General features: G+C 41.1%; 1 protein-coding gene across 5 annotated transcripts in view; it reads right to left on the reverse strand.

Moving 5' to 3' along the window:
• The window catches only part of TONSL (tonsoku like, DNA repair protein), a 31578-nt gene extending 15595 nt beyond the window's left edge, over positions 1-15983 (reverse strand). For 3 of the 5 annotated variants that reach the window (XM_074263549.1, XM_074263569.1, XM_074263590.1), the window contains exons 1-16: positions 15833-15983; positions 13791-13886; positions 12426-12568; positions 11443-11626; positions 10610-10739; positions 9161-9332; positions 8849-8963; positions 8039-8184; positions 7649-7801; positions 3885-4010; positions 3448-3646; positions 1605-1675; positions 1360-1449; positions 1113-1185; positions 756-919; positions 364-514 (exon numbers count right to left, since the gene is read on the reverse strand). In XM_074263549.1, coding sequence (XP_074119650.1) covers positions 364-514; positions 756-919; positions 1113-1185; positions 1360-1449; positions 1605-1675; positions 3448-3646; positions 3885-4010; positions 7649-7801; positions 8039-8184; positions 8849-8963; positions 9161-9332; positions 10610-10739; positions 11443-11626; positions 12426-12568; positions 13791-13886; positions 15833-15857 — 2038 coding nt within the window. In that variant the 5' untranslated portion in view covers positions 15858-15983. Of the gene's footprint in view, positions 1-363; positions 515-755; positions 920-1112; positions 1186-1359; positions 1450-1604; positions 1676-3447; positions 3647-3884; positions 4011-7648; positions 7802-8038; positions 8185-8848; positions 8964-9160; positions 9333-10204; positions 10362-10609; positions 10740-11442; positions 11627-12425; positions 12569-13790; positions 13941-15832 lie in introns of those variants that run through there. The other 2 variants (XM_074263558.1, XM_074263580.1) reach the window with 2 other exon arrangements.
• Between the last annotated feature and the right edge of the window lie 299 nt (positions 15984-16282).

Consider the following 16282-nt stretch of genomic DNA (forward strand, 5'->3'; position numbering starts at 1 on the left):
TCTGGCATCTTCTCTGCAGATGATACGCTTAAGAGAGCTGTTTAGAACACTGAGAGATTGAGCAACTTGATTAGGGTTCCAAAGACTATAAGGTATCAGAACAGAGGCTTGAAATTTAGTCTTTTTTGGCTCTGAAGGCTGCTTTCGATCCATTCTATCCCAAATATCAAGCAGAACCTATTCAAAAATCCAGTTGTTTTCAAGATCTAGTTATGACAGGCCATCAAGTTTCCTGAGTTCCAGAAGTCCCCGCTTCCTCCATAAAAAAGTGTCTCTAGCCCCATAGGATGGAGTCATGCATGTTGAAATAAGAGGGAAAGTGAATTCCCAGGAAATCCCCTGGAGGATGGCAACCCTGCTCACCTTGGCCCAGTGAAGCTGTCCGGTGCAATTTTTCCATGGCTGCTTGCTGCAGCAATTTTTCCATAGCTTGGGCTTTTTGACGTGTTTCCTGATCTAAATCCTTGCCATAGAGTTTCACCCACTGTCGGAGGGTCTCCCGGGGAGTATGACCCTATAGAAGAAATAAAGGCAAACATTAGTCCTTTTTCTCGAAGATCACAGTCACTTGAATCCTGGAGTCCCAGAGAACCCTTAGTTCTTATTTTCCACTACCTTTCCCACAGATGTCCTCACCTCCAAATCCAGAGTGACCTCCCAGTTTATAAGAAAAAGTTGCACTGTAGATTCTTCTCCCTTTACATCCCACAATAGAAGCACAGGAGCTCATCCTCCCCACTCCCAAGTCCCTTCACCTTGCTGTTTTTTGCAGTGACTGATGCTCTCCTCGCTATTAATAGTTCAGCCACCTCAAAATGACCACAGTTGAGGGCATCATGAAGAGGAGTGATACCCTCACAGCCTGGACCCCCAGGATCGTCTACTGCAGCACCATGGTCCAGCAGGAAGCGAACAATCTCTAAAGAATCCAAAACACCAAGCCAAGTATAAAGTCACTAGTCAACCAGAAGCCCCACTAAGTTCCCTATTCAGGTCCTTGTTATGAGATTCAAGTCCCCTTCCAATCAGTTCACTCCTTTCCATCCATCTTGATTCTTTATTCACAAACTGAGCCTAGCTCTGTTTCCTCTCACCAAACCCTCTTCCCTCACCTAAGTGCCCGTGGTTGCAGGCTTCATGTAATGGAGTCCAGCCACAGTAGTCTCGGGGATTCAGAGGATGACCCTATGACAAATGAGAGTAAAAACCCAGGCCCTGAGCATGACTCTGAAATGAGGACCCAAGTTCTAGAATAATTTCAAGCTAGTACAGGAGACTTTAGGAATCAAGGGCAAGGGGCCCTGTAATAATTTCTTCAATGTTGACCCTAATTTTTCCTTTGAAGCTCCTAAGTCATACCTGTTCCACAAGGTCACAGACTCGGCGATACTGCCCATCAATACATGCTCGATGCAACATTGTCTCCCCCATATCATTTCGACGATTCCACTATGGAGAATGCAACAAATGAAGGGAGAAATGAAGAGAGAATGCATACAAGTCAAAGTGGGAACAGGGAGAAAAGGAAAAAAGAAGTTTGGGCTACAATATGATGAGGCCATAGAAAATGTTGGTAGCTACCTCTTTCTTTTCACCAGACCTACCTTATTTAGTTTTCGACGGCCAGGGCCAGTCTGTCCATAGCTCTCCATTTCCTCCTCAGCACCTTCATTCTCTGGAACAATCATGGTAAGTAACTTATCCCAAGCCCTAGAGATATAGTACCTTGGGCTGGCAGCTAGCTAGACACATGTTCTTACATTATAAAACTAGAGTGGCCTCTCCTACAAATCCCAAAATGCCTTTTCCATTTGTTTGACATTGTGTGCAGATTCCACAAGCTCATAATTAGTTAAATGACTTCTGAGGATACTTTCAATGATGATCCTGTAGTCTTATGGCTAAAGAGATCTCTGGTGTTTTCTTAGATGTAGTTACTGTGTCCTATTCCATGTGTCAAATCAACAAACATTTATTGAGTCCTTATCATGTTCTTTGAAAGATGTTAAAAGAAAAAAAAAGATGAATGAGATACAAATCTTGCCATTATGGAGCCTACTGAAAGAAATAAAAACATACACAGTAAAAGAGAAAAAAAGTTTAAAAAAAAAAAAGGAACATAAAAGTGCTATGAAAACAAAGAGAAGAGATCATTTCCAGCTGGAGGAAAAAAGGAATGTTTCAAGGATATGGTACAATTGGAGCAAAGTCTTTAAGGACAGGGATGATTTTTGAACAGCAGAAACAGAAGGAAGGGCAGGCTAAGTATGGGTATAATGGAGAGATTAGCATATAGTCTAACTCAGCAGGAGCACAGGGAGTATATAAATGTGCAATAGAATCTAAGACTGGAAAGACAAAATGGGACCAAATCATTTAAAGAAAATGTGAAGTGACAGAAGATTTATAGGAAAACAGGATAATTAGATGGCCTTTGAAGTTTTTGTCCAGATCTATAATTTTCTGATTCTACAACTGTAAGAAAAGTCACATGAAGCTGTACTATTGGAAAACTGAATTAGCAGAGTGGAAGAATTGAAAAGGAAAATAATAGAAGCAAAGACACTGGATAAGAGGGCTTAGCAATTCCTAATAAGGGCTAAAGAAGAGGTGGACTTCTATTGCCTTAATATTAGCTGTTTACATGCTTTCTCCATGTGAGCTCCATGAGGACAGGGATTGTTTTTTTCCCCCTTCTTTGTATCTCCAGTACTTAGAAAATGCTTGACTGGCTAAATAAACTAGCTGAAAGAAGTAGGAATGAAAAGAAAGAGAAAAAAGCCAAAGATATTTCAGAAATAGAGATCTGGCAATTAGTTAAATGGACAGAGTAAAACAGATGACATCATATATAACTAGAAGTCTGAAGGAATATGAATACAAAGATGTTAATCTCATTCATTAAATGAAGAAGTCAAGCAAGGAAACCAGTTCTAGAGGAAAACTTACATTTTGTACATGTTGAAGTAGAAATTCAGATTTCAAATTTGAGAAAAATCAAAGCTGGAATTTAAATATGATAGCTGAAAACTAGTCAGTGAACAAGATTACCAAGGAAAAGAGAGAAGAGAGCCAAAGGCAGAGAATGTCTTTAAAAAAAAAAAAAAAAAAAAAAAAAAAAGGAACTACCCACTTGCTAGCTATCCCTATCAGGAGGACAAAGTCACCTATATTTTTGGTTCCAAAATGTCCTCAGATCAGAAGCCTATATCAATGGGCATTTAATCAAGTACAAGTACTAGGAATTCACCAACTGATGTACCATTCACTCTCTGTATGCCTTACCTTATACAAGGTAGGTCTGAGTATAAGAGGAGGCAACACTCCCTACCCCTCTAGAGTTTTAAAGCTGTTGATGTTGAGAAGGCTGGAATTCTACAACAGCCTGTGGCCACAGTTTCCCAAGGTTTTGTGACTGAATTCCTGGTCATCCAGGCATTCACTCACCACTTTCGGATAATTCCATGTCACTGTCCTCCAGGGTCTCACTATTCTCCAGCTCCTCTTCCTCCTCTTCCTCACTGATATCCTTGGATGGGCTCCATCCTTCTGTACAGCTCAGCTCCTGCAGCTTGGAAGCAGTGTTGGGGGCTTTAAGGGGTTGGTATTTCAGCTGTATAGCATGGAGGTGCTGCAGGATCTGCCACTGGGAAATGTAATAGAGATCAAAGATCATGATTAAATCTCTGAGGGAGAAAAATTCATGACAATTAGGGAGGCAGAGATTGGGAAAGGTAACATACTATAGGAAAACAATAAAGGAGGGAAGGGTGGGGAAGGGGAAAGAATCTTAAGAAGGATCCTAAAAGTAAAATTGGAAAGTATTGTCAGGAGGAAAAGGAGTTCTGGGGAATTCATGGAGGAGGGCTGTAGACAGATCTCACCTGTAGCCAAGGCTTCTTGGCCTCCTGTGAACATTGGAGGGCATTCTGGAAACATGGTTCCAGTTCCTCATAGGGCTTACCAGCCTCTTCCTTGGATAAGGCAATGTTCAACCAGGTCTTTGCCTCCTAGAAACATAGAAGGGAGGAAGAGAGTACGTTTCTCATTCCCAGTTATATTCACACTAATTCCGGGACAAGGACCCTAAGCACCTTACATCTTCCAATTACCTATTTTGAGAGAAGGCCTCCCCAAGATGTAATATTCCTAAAGCATATACCTGAAAATGTCACTGGACTAGAGCCTCTAGGACAATCATTTAGTAAACATGTTAAGTACCTACTATATGCCAGCCACTGTGCCAAGTATTAGGGATACAAAGGCAAAATAGTCCCTATTCTCAAAGAACTCATTGTCTAATGGAAAAAAGAGAATGAAAACAAGATATATACATAGGATAAATTGAAAAAAATTAACAAAGAAGGTACTAGAATTAAGAGGATTAGGAAAAGCTTCTCATAAAAGATAGGACTAGAAGGAAACCAGGGAAGCAAGGAGATAAGAGGTTAAGGAGAGAATTCAAGCATGGGGGGAAGCCAGAAAAAATTCCTGAGTTGGGAGATGGGAATGTTTTACTCAAGGAACAACAGGAGGCCAATGTTACCAGATCAAAGAGTACATTGGGGATCAGAGATGAGGAGAGGTAAGAAACTGAATAGGTAGTGGAGAGATTAGGTTATAAAGAGCTTTGAATACCAACTAGAAAATTTTATATTTGATTCTGAAGGTAATAGGAAGCCACTGGAGTTTACTGGGTAGAGGGAGGGGATGACATGCATTTTAGGAAGGTCACTTTGATGATTAAATGGGTTGGAATGAGGAGACTTGTGGCAGTTTACCCAAAACAGACTACTAAAATAATCCATGTGAAGGTGATAAGAACCTTCACCAGATTGGTAGCAGTGTCAGAAGAAAAAAGGAGTGGTATTCAACAGAAATTGCAAAGGTGAAATGAAAAAGTTTTGACAACAGAATGGATATAAGGGATGAGAGAGAGATGTGTCATAGATGACACCTAGGTGTCAATCTTAGGTGACTAGGACAATGCAGTATCCTCAAAAGTACTAAGTTTAGGAAGAAAAGTGAGTTCAGTTTTGAACATGCTGAGTTTAAGATCTCTACAGGACATCCTGTTCGTGATGTTCAATAGGCAATCAGAGATGTGAGATTGCAGCAGGTCAGCAAAGAGATTAGAGCTAGACAATGAAATCTGAAAATTATCAAAATAGGAGAGGATGTGACAAAAAAATAAATAAATAAATAAATAAAAAAATTTGTGACTTCTTCAACCATTCTGGAGAATAATTTGGAACTAAGCCCAAAGGGCATGTGCCGCATCACTATATCCCAAAGAGATCAAAGAAAAAAAGGAACTCTAAGTACAAAAATAATTTATAGCAATTTTTTTATGGTGGCAAAAAATTGAAACTGAAGAGACGCCCATCAATTGGGGAATGGTTAAATAAATTGTGGTTTATGATTGTGATGGAATACCATAACGCTATAAGAAAATGATAAATAGAATTATTTCAGGAAAAAATCTGGGAAGACTTATGAAATGATGCAGAGTAAAGTAAGCAGAACTGGGAAAATATTGTATACAGTAAAAGGAATATTATAAGGATGATCAACTATAAAAGCCTTAGCTACTCTGATCAAAGAATGATCCACGAAAATTTCAAAGGATCCTTGATGAAAAATACTACCCACGTCCAAGGAGATTATTATATATTATTTCTGGGATTACTGGAAGAAGTTATTTATTAATAACAAATTATTAATACTGAGTCCCAGGGTTTCTCTTTTACTTCCTCATTCAAAGCCCAGTCTGCAAGTCAAGTTAATCTCTGAAGGACAGTGCTAACCAAGTCATTAATCTAACCCTTCAGGAACATTCTTCTCAATTTTGGGTGGGATCTCCCCCAATTAAGAGAGCTTATTTCTGATTATTTATTATTTTAATTGTAATTTTTTACATTTATATAACAAGTTTTTATTTATATACAATATGTAACTTACTATGAATTAAAATACTTCTGTTTAAAATGTAAAGAGAATTTAATCTAGGCAAATTTCTGGTCCTAAAAAGCATTAGACTGACCCTTGAAATCCATTACTGTTGAACTTAACTGATCTGGGTAGAGATTGATGCCTTTGTCTAGAAACAAGTTTCAAGAGACTGCTGGAGAATGAGTCTCAAGATCACGTCAAGTTCTCAGCAGGATGAGCCTGAAGACTTTTGGCCCATCTCCTCATAAATATGTCCACTTCTTCAGTGATTGTTCACCAATGAGGATTGATGCCCACCTCTCAATTATGCCCATTTTTCTCAACTTCAGTAATCTACATATAATCTATCAGGTTATTGAGAGAGACCACTGACAATCAATTTATTATTTGCTAACCTAATTAATAAACTGGCAGTTAACTAGAATCTTGTCTTTTAAGCTTTTCATTCATGTCATTAATATCATTCTCCTTCACAGAATGTACGTTCAAAGAAAACTGATTTATTTGCCATTTCCCATATATGACATTCTACCTTCCATTTCCATGTCTGTGGATAAACTGTCTCCCCAGACTGGAATGTACTATATTCACCTTCACTTCTCAGAATATGTAGCTCTCTTCAAAGCTTAGCTCAAGATTTATCACCTACATAAAGCACTTCTGATGTGCAATGTCTACCTCCCCAGCAGCTACTAATCCCCCAAATTACTTTATATTTACTATGTGTGTACACATACATACGTAATTCAGTCATGTCTAATTCTTCATGATTCTGTAAGGGGGCTTCTTAGCAAAGACATTGAAGTAGAGTTTCCCATTTCCTTCTATAATAGATTAGTCCAAGAGAGGTTAAGTGATCTCCCTGGGTCACACAGCTAGTGTCTGAGATCATATTTGAATCAAGTCTTTCTGACTTCAGGTCAGACACTCTATCCACTGAGTCATCTAACAGCTCTTTATACACACACATAACATATGTGGTTTTCTAATCTTAGTGTAGTTTTATGCTTTAATGCTAATATATAAACTTGCATATACATACCTATATGCATCTTATATGCATACATATGTGTTCTCCCATTAGAAAGCTTAATGAGATCAGGGAAATTTGTGGTTTCCCCTTTATGTTCCTAATACTGAAATTATTGATAGATTCAAGAAAACAAAAGACTCTGCCCTCTACCCTGAAAATACTTTCTGGTATAATGAAAGAGACAAACTTATAATAGTATAAGATATACGTATAAATATGAAGGCTGTGTTAATAAATATTTTTTGACTTGACTTGTTTTTGAGAACTTAGTTAGGGTTATGGAGAGAGTGGGAAAGAGAGGGATATGACCTTGTTTAGAAAAAAAAAAAAAAATACACAAAAAACCATGTAGCTAGGGGCAGCTAGGTGGCGCAGTGCATAGAGCACCAGCCCTGAATTCAGGAGGACTGGAGTTCAAATCTGATCTCAGACACTTAACACCTTCCTGGCTGTGTGACCCTGGGCAAGTCACTTAACCCCAGCCTCAGGGAAAAAAAAAAAAAAAAAAAGAACATGTAGCAAAATATAAGACCAATCACACCTGGATCAAGTATTGGAGAGATGAGACACAATGGAATCAATCAGAATCAGTAAAAGAAGGAGGTACCTTGAAGAAGGGAAGGAAAACAAAGAATCAAATCTGAAGAGACAGGAATAGTTTACCTCTATTGGGTTGCCCCTCCGTAACCTCAGTTCTTCCTCATAGTGCTCCACAGCCCGACTGTAGTTCTTCAGGTCCCCAAAGGTGGCAGCCAGTGAGACGTGAATGACAGCCAACTCCTGGTTTGGTATCTTCACAGATTTGGCAAACTGCAACTGAGTGGGAACAGCCGCAATAAGGGAAGTCCTCTCTTATCCTTCATCCATAGTTTTCCAAATCTTTTCTGACTTTTCTTAGCCTTGGACTATCCTTCAACTCAACTCTGTTCAATCTCCCACCTGCTACATCTTGGAAAGCTTTTTAAATTAAGTCCAACCCCCAAAAGAAATGTGCCTTGATATGCTGGAAGAGTGAACACAACTCCTCACATCCAACAAAGGGCACTCCTTTACCTGTTTCTGGTAGGCCTCAGCTGCTTTGGGGAAGTCTCCTGATTTGGAGAACAGGTCCCCAAGCTGCTCACAGATGCCCAGAGCTTCATGCAGGTCATTGCGCTCAGCCTCCTCCAGCCTTTGCTGCAGACTCACCACTTTTACCACTGCTCAGATATATGGAGGAGAGGGAACCCAGAAAGGGAGACATAATTATAATAAAGGCTCATATTTTTCAAAATTTCTTTATCTGATATTACAAACAATCCTGTGAGCTACTTGCAAAAATATTATTGCTCTTATTTTACAGGAGTAAAAAAAGCTGCATTGATATAGTTCCTTAAGCATTTTTGTCAAAACAAGCCTGTGAAATATAGGTTGTGGAATTATTATTGTCCCCATTTTAGAGACAAGTTAACTGACTTAGGAAAAAATGACTCAGCCAAATTCCTACAGCAAGATAATGGCAGAGTCAGGACCAAAAGCAAAATTTCAAATCTCAAAGAGCTCATTCCATTATATAATACTGCCCCCTTAAGGAAGGGTGACACAGCAACAACATCCCCTTTACACAGTGCTTTCACGTCCACTATCTTGAAGGTAGGCAAAGCAAATACCACGTTCATTTTATTAGAATCATAACTTGATTCCTCATACAATGCTCTTTCCACTATACTATGATGCTTTTCTAGCAAGTTAGTGAGAGCTAGGATTAGGACCTTAATTCCCAAAATATTTTCTCTATTATAGCATATTACCAGGAAAGAAATCAGAAGGGGAAGAAAGGAGACTAGCCCAGTACCCCTGGAAACAATCCAATTCAAGCCTCACCGTACTTGAGGTTTCTGCAGATCGTGTGTCGCTGGTTGGGCTGCTGGGAGCCTAACTTATAGGCCTTCTTTAGGGCCCGCTTGGCAGCCACAAAATCCCCCAAGTCCTGGAGGATCTGAAGAATAAAGGAAGAAAATGTTTAAATCCTTGACCTAGTCAGCATCTTTCCCTTCCCAAACTTCTGAAGTATCCCTAAGAGAAACCATGGAGACAGAGAAACTAACCTGTCCTTATGGTCTCAGAAAGACATAATACCCACAGACATCAGATCATGGACTGAAACAGAATGGGATCTAAGACAAGGTTGATTACCTGGGCAACAACAACACAGCACTCGCTTTCCATGAACTTCCTCTTCATGATTCGGGCACATTCCCGTGCTCCCTCCAGGCAACGCATGGCCTTTGAATGTTGCCCACCCCGCCAGTGAATAGTGCCCAGATTGTAGCGAGCCCGAAAAAGATCCTCATTTAGGTGATTCTGCCTACAAACAGAAAGAAAGGCTCAAAGGCACTAAAAAAGTCTTCCTGCTCTGTTCAACCCTCCACAGCTCAAAACAAACAAGGAAGCTGCAGTATGGCCACACTCTATACTCCATAAAACTTGGACTATTCTGTTCCAATGCACCCTGGGCTTTCCTGCCTGTAGGACTCTGCTCATGCTGTTTCCCTTCCTACAAAAAAGCATTTCCTTTGTAAATTATAGACTTATAAAACACTGAACACAAACCTCTCAGGACACAAAGAACGGTGAACTTCTATTATGTATACTATTTGGGGTTTTTTTTGTCTTTTTTTTTTAGATTATGAGTTCCCCAGAGGCCGGAACACTCATTTGCCTTTCTATCTATAATATACAGCACAATTCCAGGAACACAGCCAGCACTTAAGAAATGTTTATTGACTGACATATATATTAGAGACAACAGATAGTAACAAAATTGCCCTGCTTACCAGTGTTCCCTTCATAACATTTTTTTTTTTCTGTTTTGATGGTTTTTTTCCCATTTCACTTTTTTTTTGCCTCACTATCTATCTATAAACTCCCCTCATCCCCTTGAATAGAAAACCATTCCTTCTAATAAATAAGTATATTCAAACAAAACTAATTCAGGTATTGGCCATATCTGAAAACTTTTTATCTTCTTATAATACAGCCACTAGTCCTCCAGTTCTTTACTCACTGAATTCCTATCTTTCCTTTAAAGCCCAGCTTAAATACTACCTTTTCTAAGGTAACAGTTGGCCATCAGTAACAATCTTCTCTCTTACACCTCACATCATACTTTGTTCGTGCAATAAGACATAATATAGTTCCCAGCATTTGTACTTTATTCTCCTAATTTAAAAATCTTACCAAAACCCTGTCTTCCCCAATGCTTGGTACAATGCCCTGAATGTAACAAATAATGTTTCTTGAAATAAACTGCTTCACAAAAGGTGGTTTTTTCCTATTTGTATATATATCCTGATTTCTTCTTCAAGGCAGAGCGAGCCCTCATGAGCCAAGTCTATCTTCATCAAACTGGAGATCCTTTAAAGCTAGGACGACTGTGTTAAAGAAATATTTAGTCAGACCTGATTCATTGACCTGCCTCAAATCCTGGGGCAGGAAGTACAACTTTTTATTAAAAATCAACAAAGTTGCTTTCCAAAGGAATGATCCCCCAACTGTCCCAACCTGTTGGGATTCACTGTTAGTACTTAATTCACAAGGTTGGGCTGGCAGAAGGGACCTTAGGGGTAAGAGGCTTAGGCTTACTCAGAAAGAAAGATGCTCTTCTTGATATAGTCACTACACAGGGCTGGCTGCTTCAGACTATCAAAGGTAAGGCCCAAGTTGAGGTAGAGACGGGTCCTCATCTCACTCAGTTCCTGCTGTGTCAGGACTCCTAAAAGAAATCCCCCAACTCAGACCTTCAATGGCTCTGTCCCATTTTCCTCCCAAAATCTCCAATTTACCCTGCCCATTTTTCAAACATCCAGTGAGATCCTTACTCCCTTTCCTCAACACACCTTCACTACTGATCTCACTGGGATTGTCCTTGCCCCCCCCCAAAAAAACAAACAAACAAAAAAAAAAAAAAAAAAAAAAAAACACAAGGCACCGGAAATTTTTAAAATTCCATTTGCATTTGATGGAAAGTAGAACTATGTTTCCTTTCTTAGAAGAAAGACTCCACAAATCTCTCCCATCAGACAAGGGACTTGTGGGTTCACTGACAGCAGAGGTCACATATATAATTTTTTTAATCATAACTTCCAAGGATTTTGTATAAGGCTCTCATTTTTCACTTGGAAAATAGAAATTTCTTCCTGATTCAAGTGGACAAGGAAACAGCTATCTTTCCAAAGCCAAGTATCTAGAGGCTGAGAAGTAGATCATTCTGAAAATGCTGAGAAATATCACCAAACTAGGGAGAGTGACATCACCCCTGGTTCACAGATAGAAAATAGATCAAGATCCTAAAGCACTTTCTTTGCCTTCCACCTTAGAAAGCTGAATGATGAACAAACAGGTGACCTTATTATTCCAATCCCTACCTTGGCAGAAAGTAGCCCTCCCCTTCCTTTGCTATTCTCAGGGAAACTCACCCTCTAACTTCTCATCCACTATTGCCAAACTCTTCTCAAAGGCAGTCTGTGCCTGCAGGAGTGCATCAACAGATTGGCTGTGATCATAGCTGGCCAGATATGTTCGGCCAATGGTTGCCCAGGCCCTCTGCTGCTCAATGTAGCTGGACAAAGACTGTGCCAACTCTAGATGACGATGCTGGTGCTAGGGATAAAGTGAGATAATAAATTGTAAATTGTCATACTCGCATACACAAAGAGCCACCAATCAGACTTACATCTCCCTAAATAAAAAAATATTTAGCAATAAAAGGTGACAAATCCTTCAATTCCCACAATTTCCTTCCTCCTTCTGGATACCTTATTCAAGTCAACAAGTATTAATTTGAGTACTTTCTAGGTGCAAGGGTATATGAAGGAAAAGTTCAGCTTATTCTGGTAGCCTCAATGACTCAACAACAGAGTGGAGATTTTTAAAAAGGCCCTACATTAGTATCTCATCAATTATATAATATGTGAGAAAGATAAAAAATAAAAAGGCCAAGAAAGGTTTCTTCATTGCCTACTACAGGGGAAGGTATGCTAGACCAAGGAGTCCCAATTTTAATAAATTACTATGTAAACTTGAGCAAGTTACTTCCTTTCTCTAGTCCGGATTTGTTCTGAATGACTCAAGGCCCTTCTGATTCTAAATACATAGTATAGGCAGATCTAATGCTTTGTATATATTAGAAAGCTAATCAGTGACTTGACTAAGGCCCAACTCAGGTTACAGACAAGCTAATGATTACCTCCTTGTGGAGGAAGGCACGGCCACTTCCCAAAAGTAAAGTAATTTGTCTCTTTGTCTCATTCTAAGCACTCTCCAAGAGTAAGGAGTGGCTACCTGTATGACACTGAATTCTGTTAAGGAGAGCTGGGAGGGCAGGTGAGGGAGGGAGGAGACAAGGGATAGCTTCTTGCTGTCTATCTATTAGTCTTTCATCAAAGAGCTCCCACTATACCTTCAAGGCAGATGTGTAATCCTCCAGCTCTGCCAGCCGCTCACCAATCTTTCGATGGGCCACAGCACTTCCCAGCACATCCCCAGTGATTTCCAGAAGATGAAGCTCCTGTTGATGCTCAGCCAGTGCTTCCCTGTAATTGCCTAGATCAATCCAGGGAAAAAGGAGACATTGTCAAGCTGGGATGACAGAATGGAGGAAGGATATTCACAAAAGGGCAGCTACTGTTTGTACTATCCCATCCATTTGACCTTGTGATGTTCAGGAAGCAGGGCTTCATCTCACGTGGGTTCCCTTTTCCTTAGGTCTGGCCTATCACCTTCTCTAGTCCCCCACTGCCTCCAAAAGGCTAAGTATGGAACAGGGAGAATTGTTGCCTAATTTTAGCATTCTCATAGTCATAATCGACCTTTTAGGGTGTAGACCAAATATTAACCATCAAAAACTCTTGACTGGTCTGTCCTACCAATTTCTTCCCTAATATTACCTTTATCTAGAGGATCCACCCATCATCCTTACTCTCTTACTTTAAATCTGCTCATTGGGCAAAATGTCCACTTTCTCTTGCTCCTTATTTCCTGACTTTCCTTTCTTCTATATCAGTTTATCGTCTCATTGCCATCTCTTCCAGAAAGCACTCATCAAGCCACCAACCCAATGCCTGGCTCTTCTTCATTCAATGCACCATTATGATTACTGTATGAAATAGCTACTAATTCTGTTTATGGTCTGATTCTCTCTCTAATTTAGACCACTGAATCTCTAAAGATAGGGCTATCATCCTCAAGGAATACCCCAAGTTTATAGGATAACTCTCTCATTAGATCCATACTTTTATGAGGGTAGGCTATGTCTCCTATCAATTCATGGAATCATTCTTCTTTTCTTCCTTTTCTAACAATTAGACTCTTGTACCTTCATGAAGTAGTGAGTTCCCTGTCACTGAAGATATTCAAACAGGAGCTGAATATCTACTTGTCCAGGCAATTGTAAAAGGAATTACTGCCTAAGCAAAAGTTGCCTTGAATCACCTCCAAGACCTTTTCCAACTTTAAATTGGACTTTAAGTCCAATACTAAAAGTTGACTAAGAAAGTCAACATTGATTCCTTGACTCTCAACCTACACCAAAATTGCCAGCTTGAAACACCAAGGAATCTCAAGGAAAGGCCAGGGTTAAAAAATGTGTGTATTTCCCCACATACACCCAAGATGTCTGTAGAAGGAACTCAGATATACCACAGCTGAAGGGAGGTTATCCAGTTTTGCCTCTCCACTTGGTAGAAAAGGAAAGTTTAAGAATCCAAAATATAATGCTCCACCCCCTTGCTTACAGTTGATAACTTCTGTCTAAAGCAATACTTACCATGGTTAGCCAAAATCTCTCCCAACTGATTGCAGAGCACAGCTTCCTCCTTCAGCTGTCCATTCTTCTGGGCCTTAGCCTTGGCCTTCTTTAATTCTGGGGGAAAGTATTGAAAGCCTCAAAGGATACCCTATCTGGAGCGAGGTGGCTCTGCAGAGAGAGCACTGGGTTGAATCAGGAAGACCTAAGTTCAAATTCAATCTCAGACAGTTAATAGTTATGTGACTCTGGGCAAGTCACTCACTTGTTTGTCTCAGTTTGATCACTTGTAAAACAGAGAAAATAACAGCACCTCCATCCCAAGTTTATTGGGAGGATAAAACGAGAGTATCTGTAAAGCATTTTGTAAACTTTAAAGCACTATATAAATGCTAGCTATTATTATGATAGAAGAATGTTGGTGCTACTAGTGGAAGGTAAAGTAGCTCTGAAAAGCCCCTGCTCCTTTTCAGAGTTAGGAGATAGGAGGCCTTCACTGTTTAGGAGGGAAGACTGGGGATAGAGTGGAAGAGGCTGAGCTGACCATCCCCCATTCAGATCTTACACAGTATTTTGTACCTCAGTCTACTGAACTTAAAACCTAAAATGCTTTATAATTATTTGTGTTTGTATGTCATCCCCCTAATAGATTGTGAGGTCTACATAGGCCAGGGCCACATCTTACTTAAACTTTGTTCCTCTTAGCACAATGCTCTGCACACAGTAGGGTATTAATAAATGAAAAAACATGTGCCATGCCCTCCTTTTGCCCCCAGGGTTTTGCTCATACTGGAATGGAAGGTCCTTCCATCATCTCTTCTAATTCCAATCACCTCAACTGTCACTTCTTCCAAGAAGCCTTCCTAACATACTGGATCAGTAATGAAATTCTCTCTTGGAACCCATACAACAGCTTAACAAATGGAAAAAATAACCAAACAACTGAAATGAACGCTATGAAACAGAAATAAACAAGGTTGGTACAAAGATATGAGAAGGCATCTTCCTCTTTCTGTATGGAGGTGGAGAGCTATTAATAGGAGAAGTTACATATCAGACTTTTTTGATGTGATTAGTTTAACTTGTTTTGCTCTCTTATTCTTTGCTATATGAGATGCTTCTATGCTATAGAGGGGGATGGTAAAAGGACAGAGAAATAAAAAGATACAATGATTAAAAATAATAACTAGCATTTATGAACTTCGAGATTTGCAAATTATCACGTGCTTATTGTCTCATTTTATAATCATAAGAACCAAACAAGTACTGTTATCTCCATGTTACAACTGGAGAAACGGGCTCAGAAGTAGCAATCCAATGGGTCACACGACATTCAAGGAGGAATTAAAACCAGGTCTTCTAGAAGCCTCTCATGCAATGCTCTGTACTTGTACTGCGTCCTATATTATATTATGTATTGCATTGACAGGGCTGGTGTCTAATGGAGGGAGGAGCCTGTGTGTGAAGGAGCCCGGACTCAGGAGATCGTCCTCCTGGAAGGGTGGTCTCCCTCCAGTCAGGATGGGGATGGCCTGGGAGGGCCGAGAGGAGCCACGAGAGGTATGGGGGAGGACTCTGGGGGGACTCTGAGGTGCTGCTGGAAGGACATGGTCTCGGAGGTGGGCGTCATAGGGGAGGCGTCAGGGGGTCCCCCTTCCGCGGCAGGACGGGGGGAGGGGCCACGAGGGGAAAGATGAGAAGAAATAGAGGAAGATCTAAGTGGATACGGGGATGAGATTAGGAGGGAAATTGAGGGAATCGGTCACAAGGGAAAGTGGGGGGTTAGTAGGCAGGTCAAAAGAAGCACAGGAGAAATGAGTGGAGGGGACAAAGGAGGGAGTGGGTCGGAGCAAGGGGGAAATGAGTGGGGGAGGGGCGCGAGCGTGGGGAGTGCCGGGGAGCGCGGAGGACGGGAGGAGGAGAACGGGAAGGAAAGTCTGAGGTGGCCGGGGTGGAAGAGGGGGTCAGAGGAGGAAGCTGCGAGGGGCAGGAGAATGACCGGAACGGGAAGAAGATGTCTCGAAGGCCCCTGCCCCCACCCTTGCCCACTCCCATTCACTCACGGCGAATCTCTCGTTCCTCGCTCATGTCCCAATCTCCCGGTCAGCCGGTCCGAGGAGCTGCCCCGGCGGTGGCAGCGGCAACATAGCACCTCAGCTTCCGCCCTAGCAGCAACTTCCCGCGCTCAGGTAGCGGCCACGCCTCCGTGCGCACGCGCAGCTTCGCCATTGGCTCGCAGCCCCCCCCACCCCCTCAGCGAGATTCTAAGTGGAGTCTGACCGGCGATGCGACTCCCACACACTGCGCCTGTCAGCTCCAAGCTCCACCTCCCAGTCCCAAAGTCCGGGAGAAGGCGGCCCCGAGACATTCTGGGAAGGGTAATCGGCCCCGGGTGAATCGCAAGGCGTGCCGGGAACCATCGGAAACCCGTGAAAGAAATCACAGTGCATTCTGGGGATTGTAGTCCGAATTGGGAGACTCTAAAGTCACGGTAGAAATTGTATTCAGAGCAG

This window comes from Sminthopsis crassicaudata, chromosome 1, assembly GCF_048593235.1.
Source record: "Sminthopsis crassicaudata isolate SCR6 chromosome 1, ASM4859323v1, whole genome shotgun sequence".
NCBI lineage: Eukaryota > Metazoa > Chordata > Mammalia > Dasyuromorphia > Dasyuridae > Sminthopsis > Sminthopsis crassicaudata.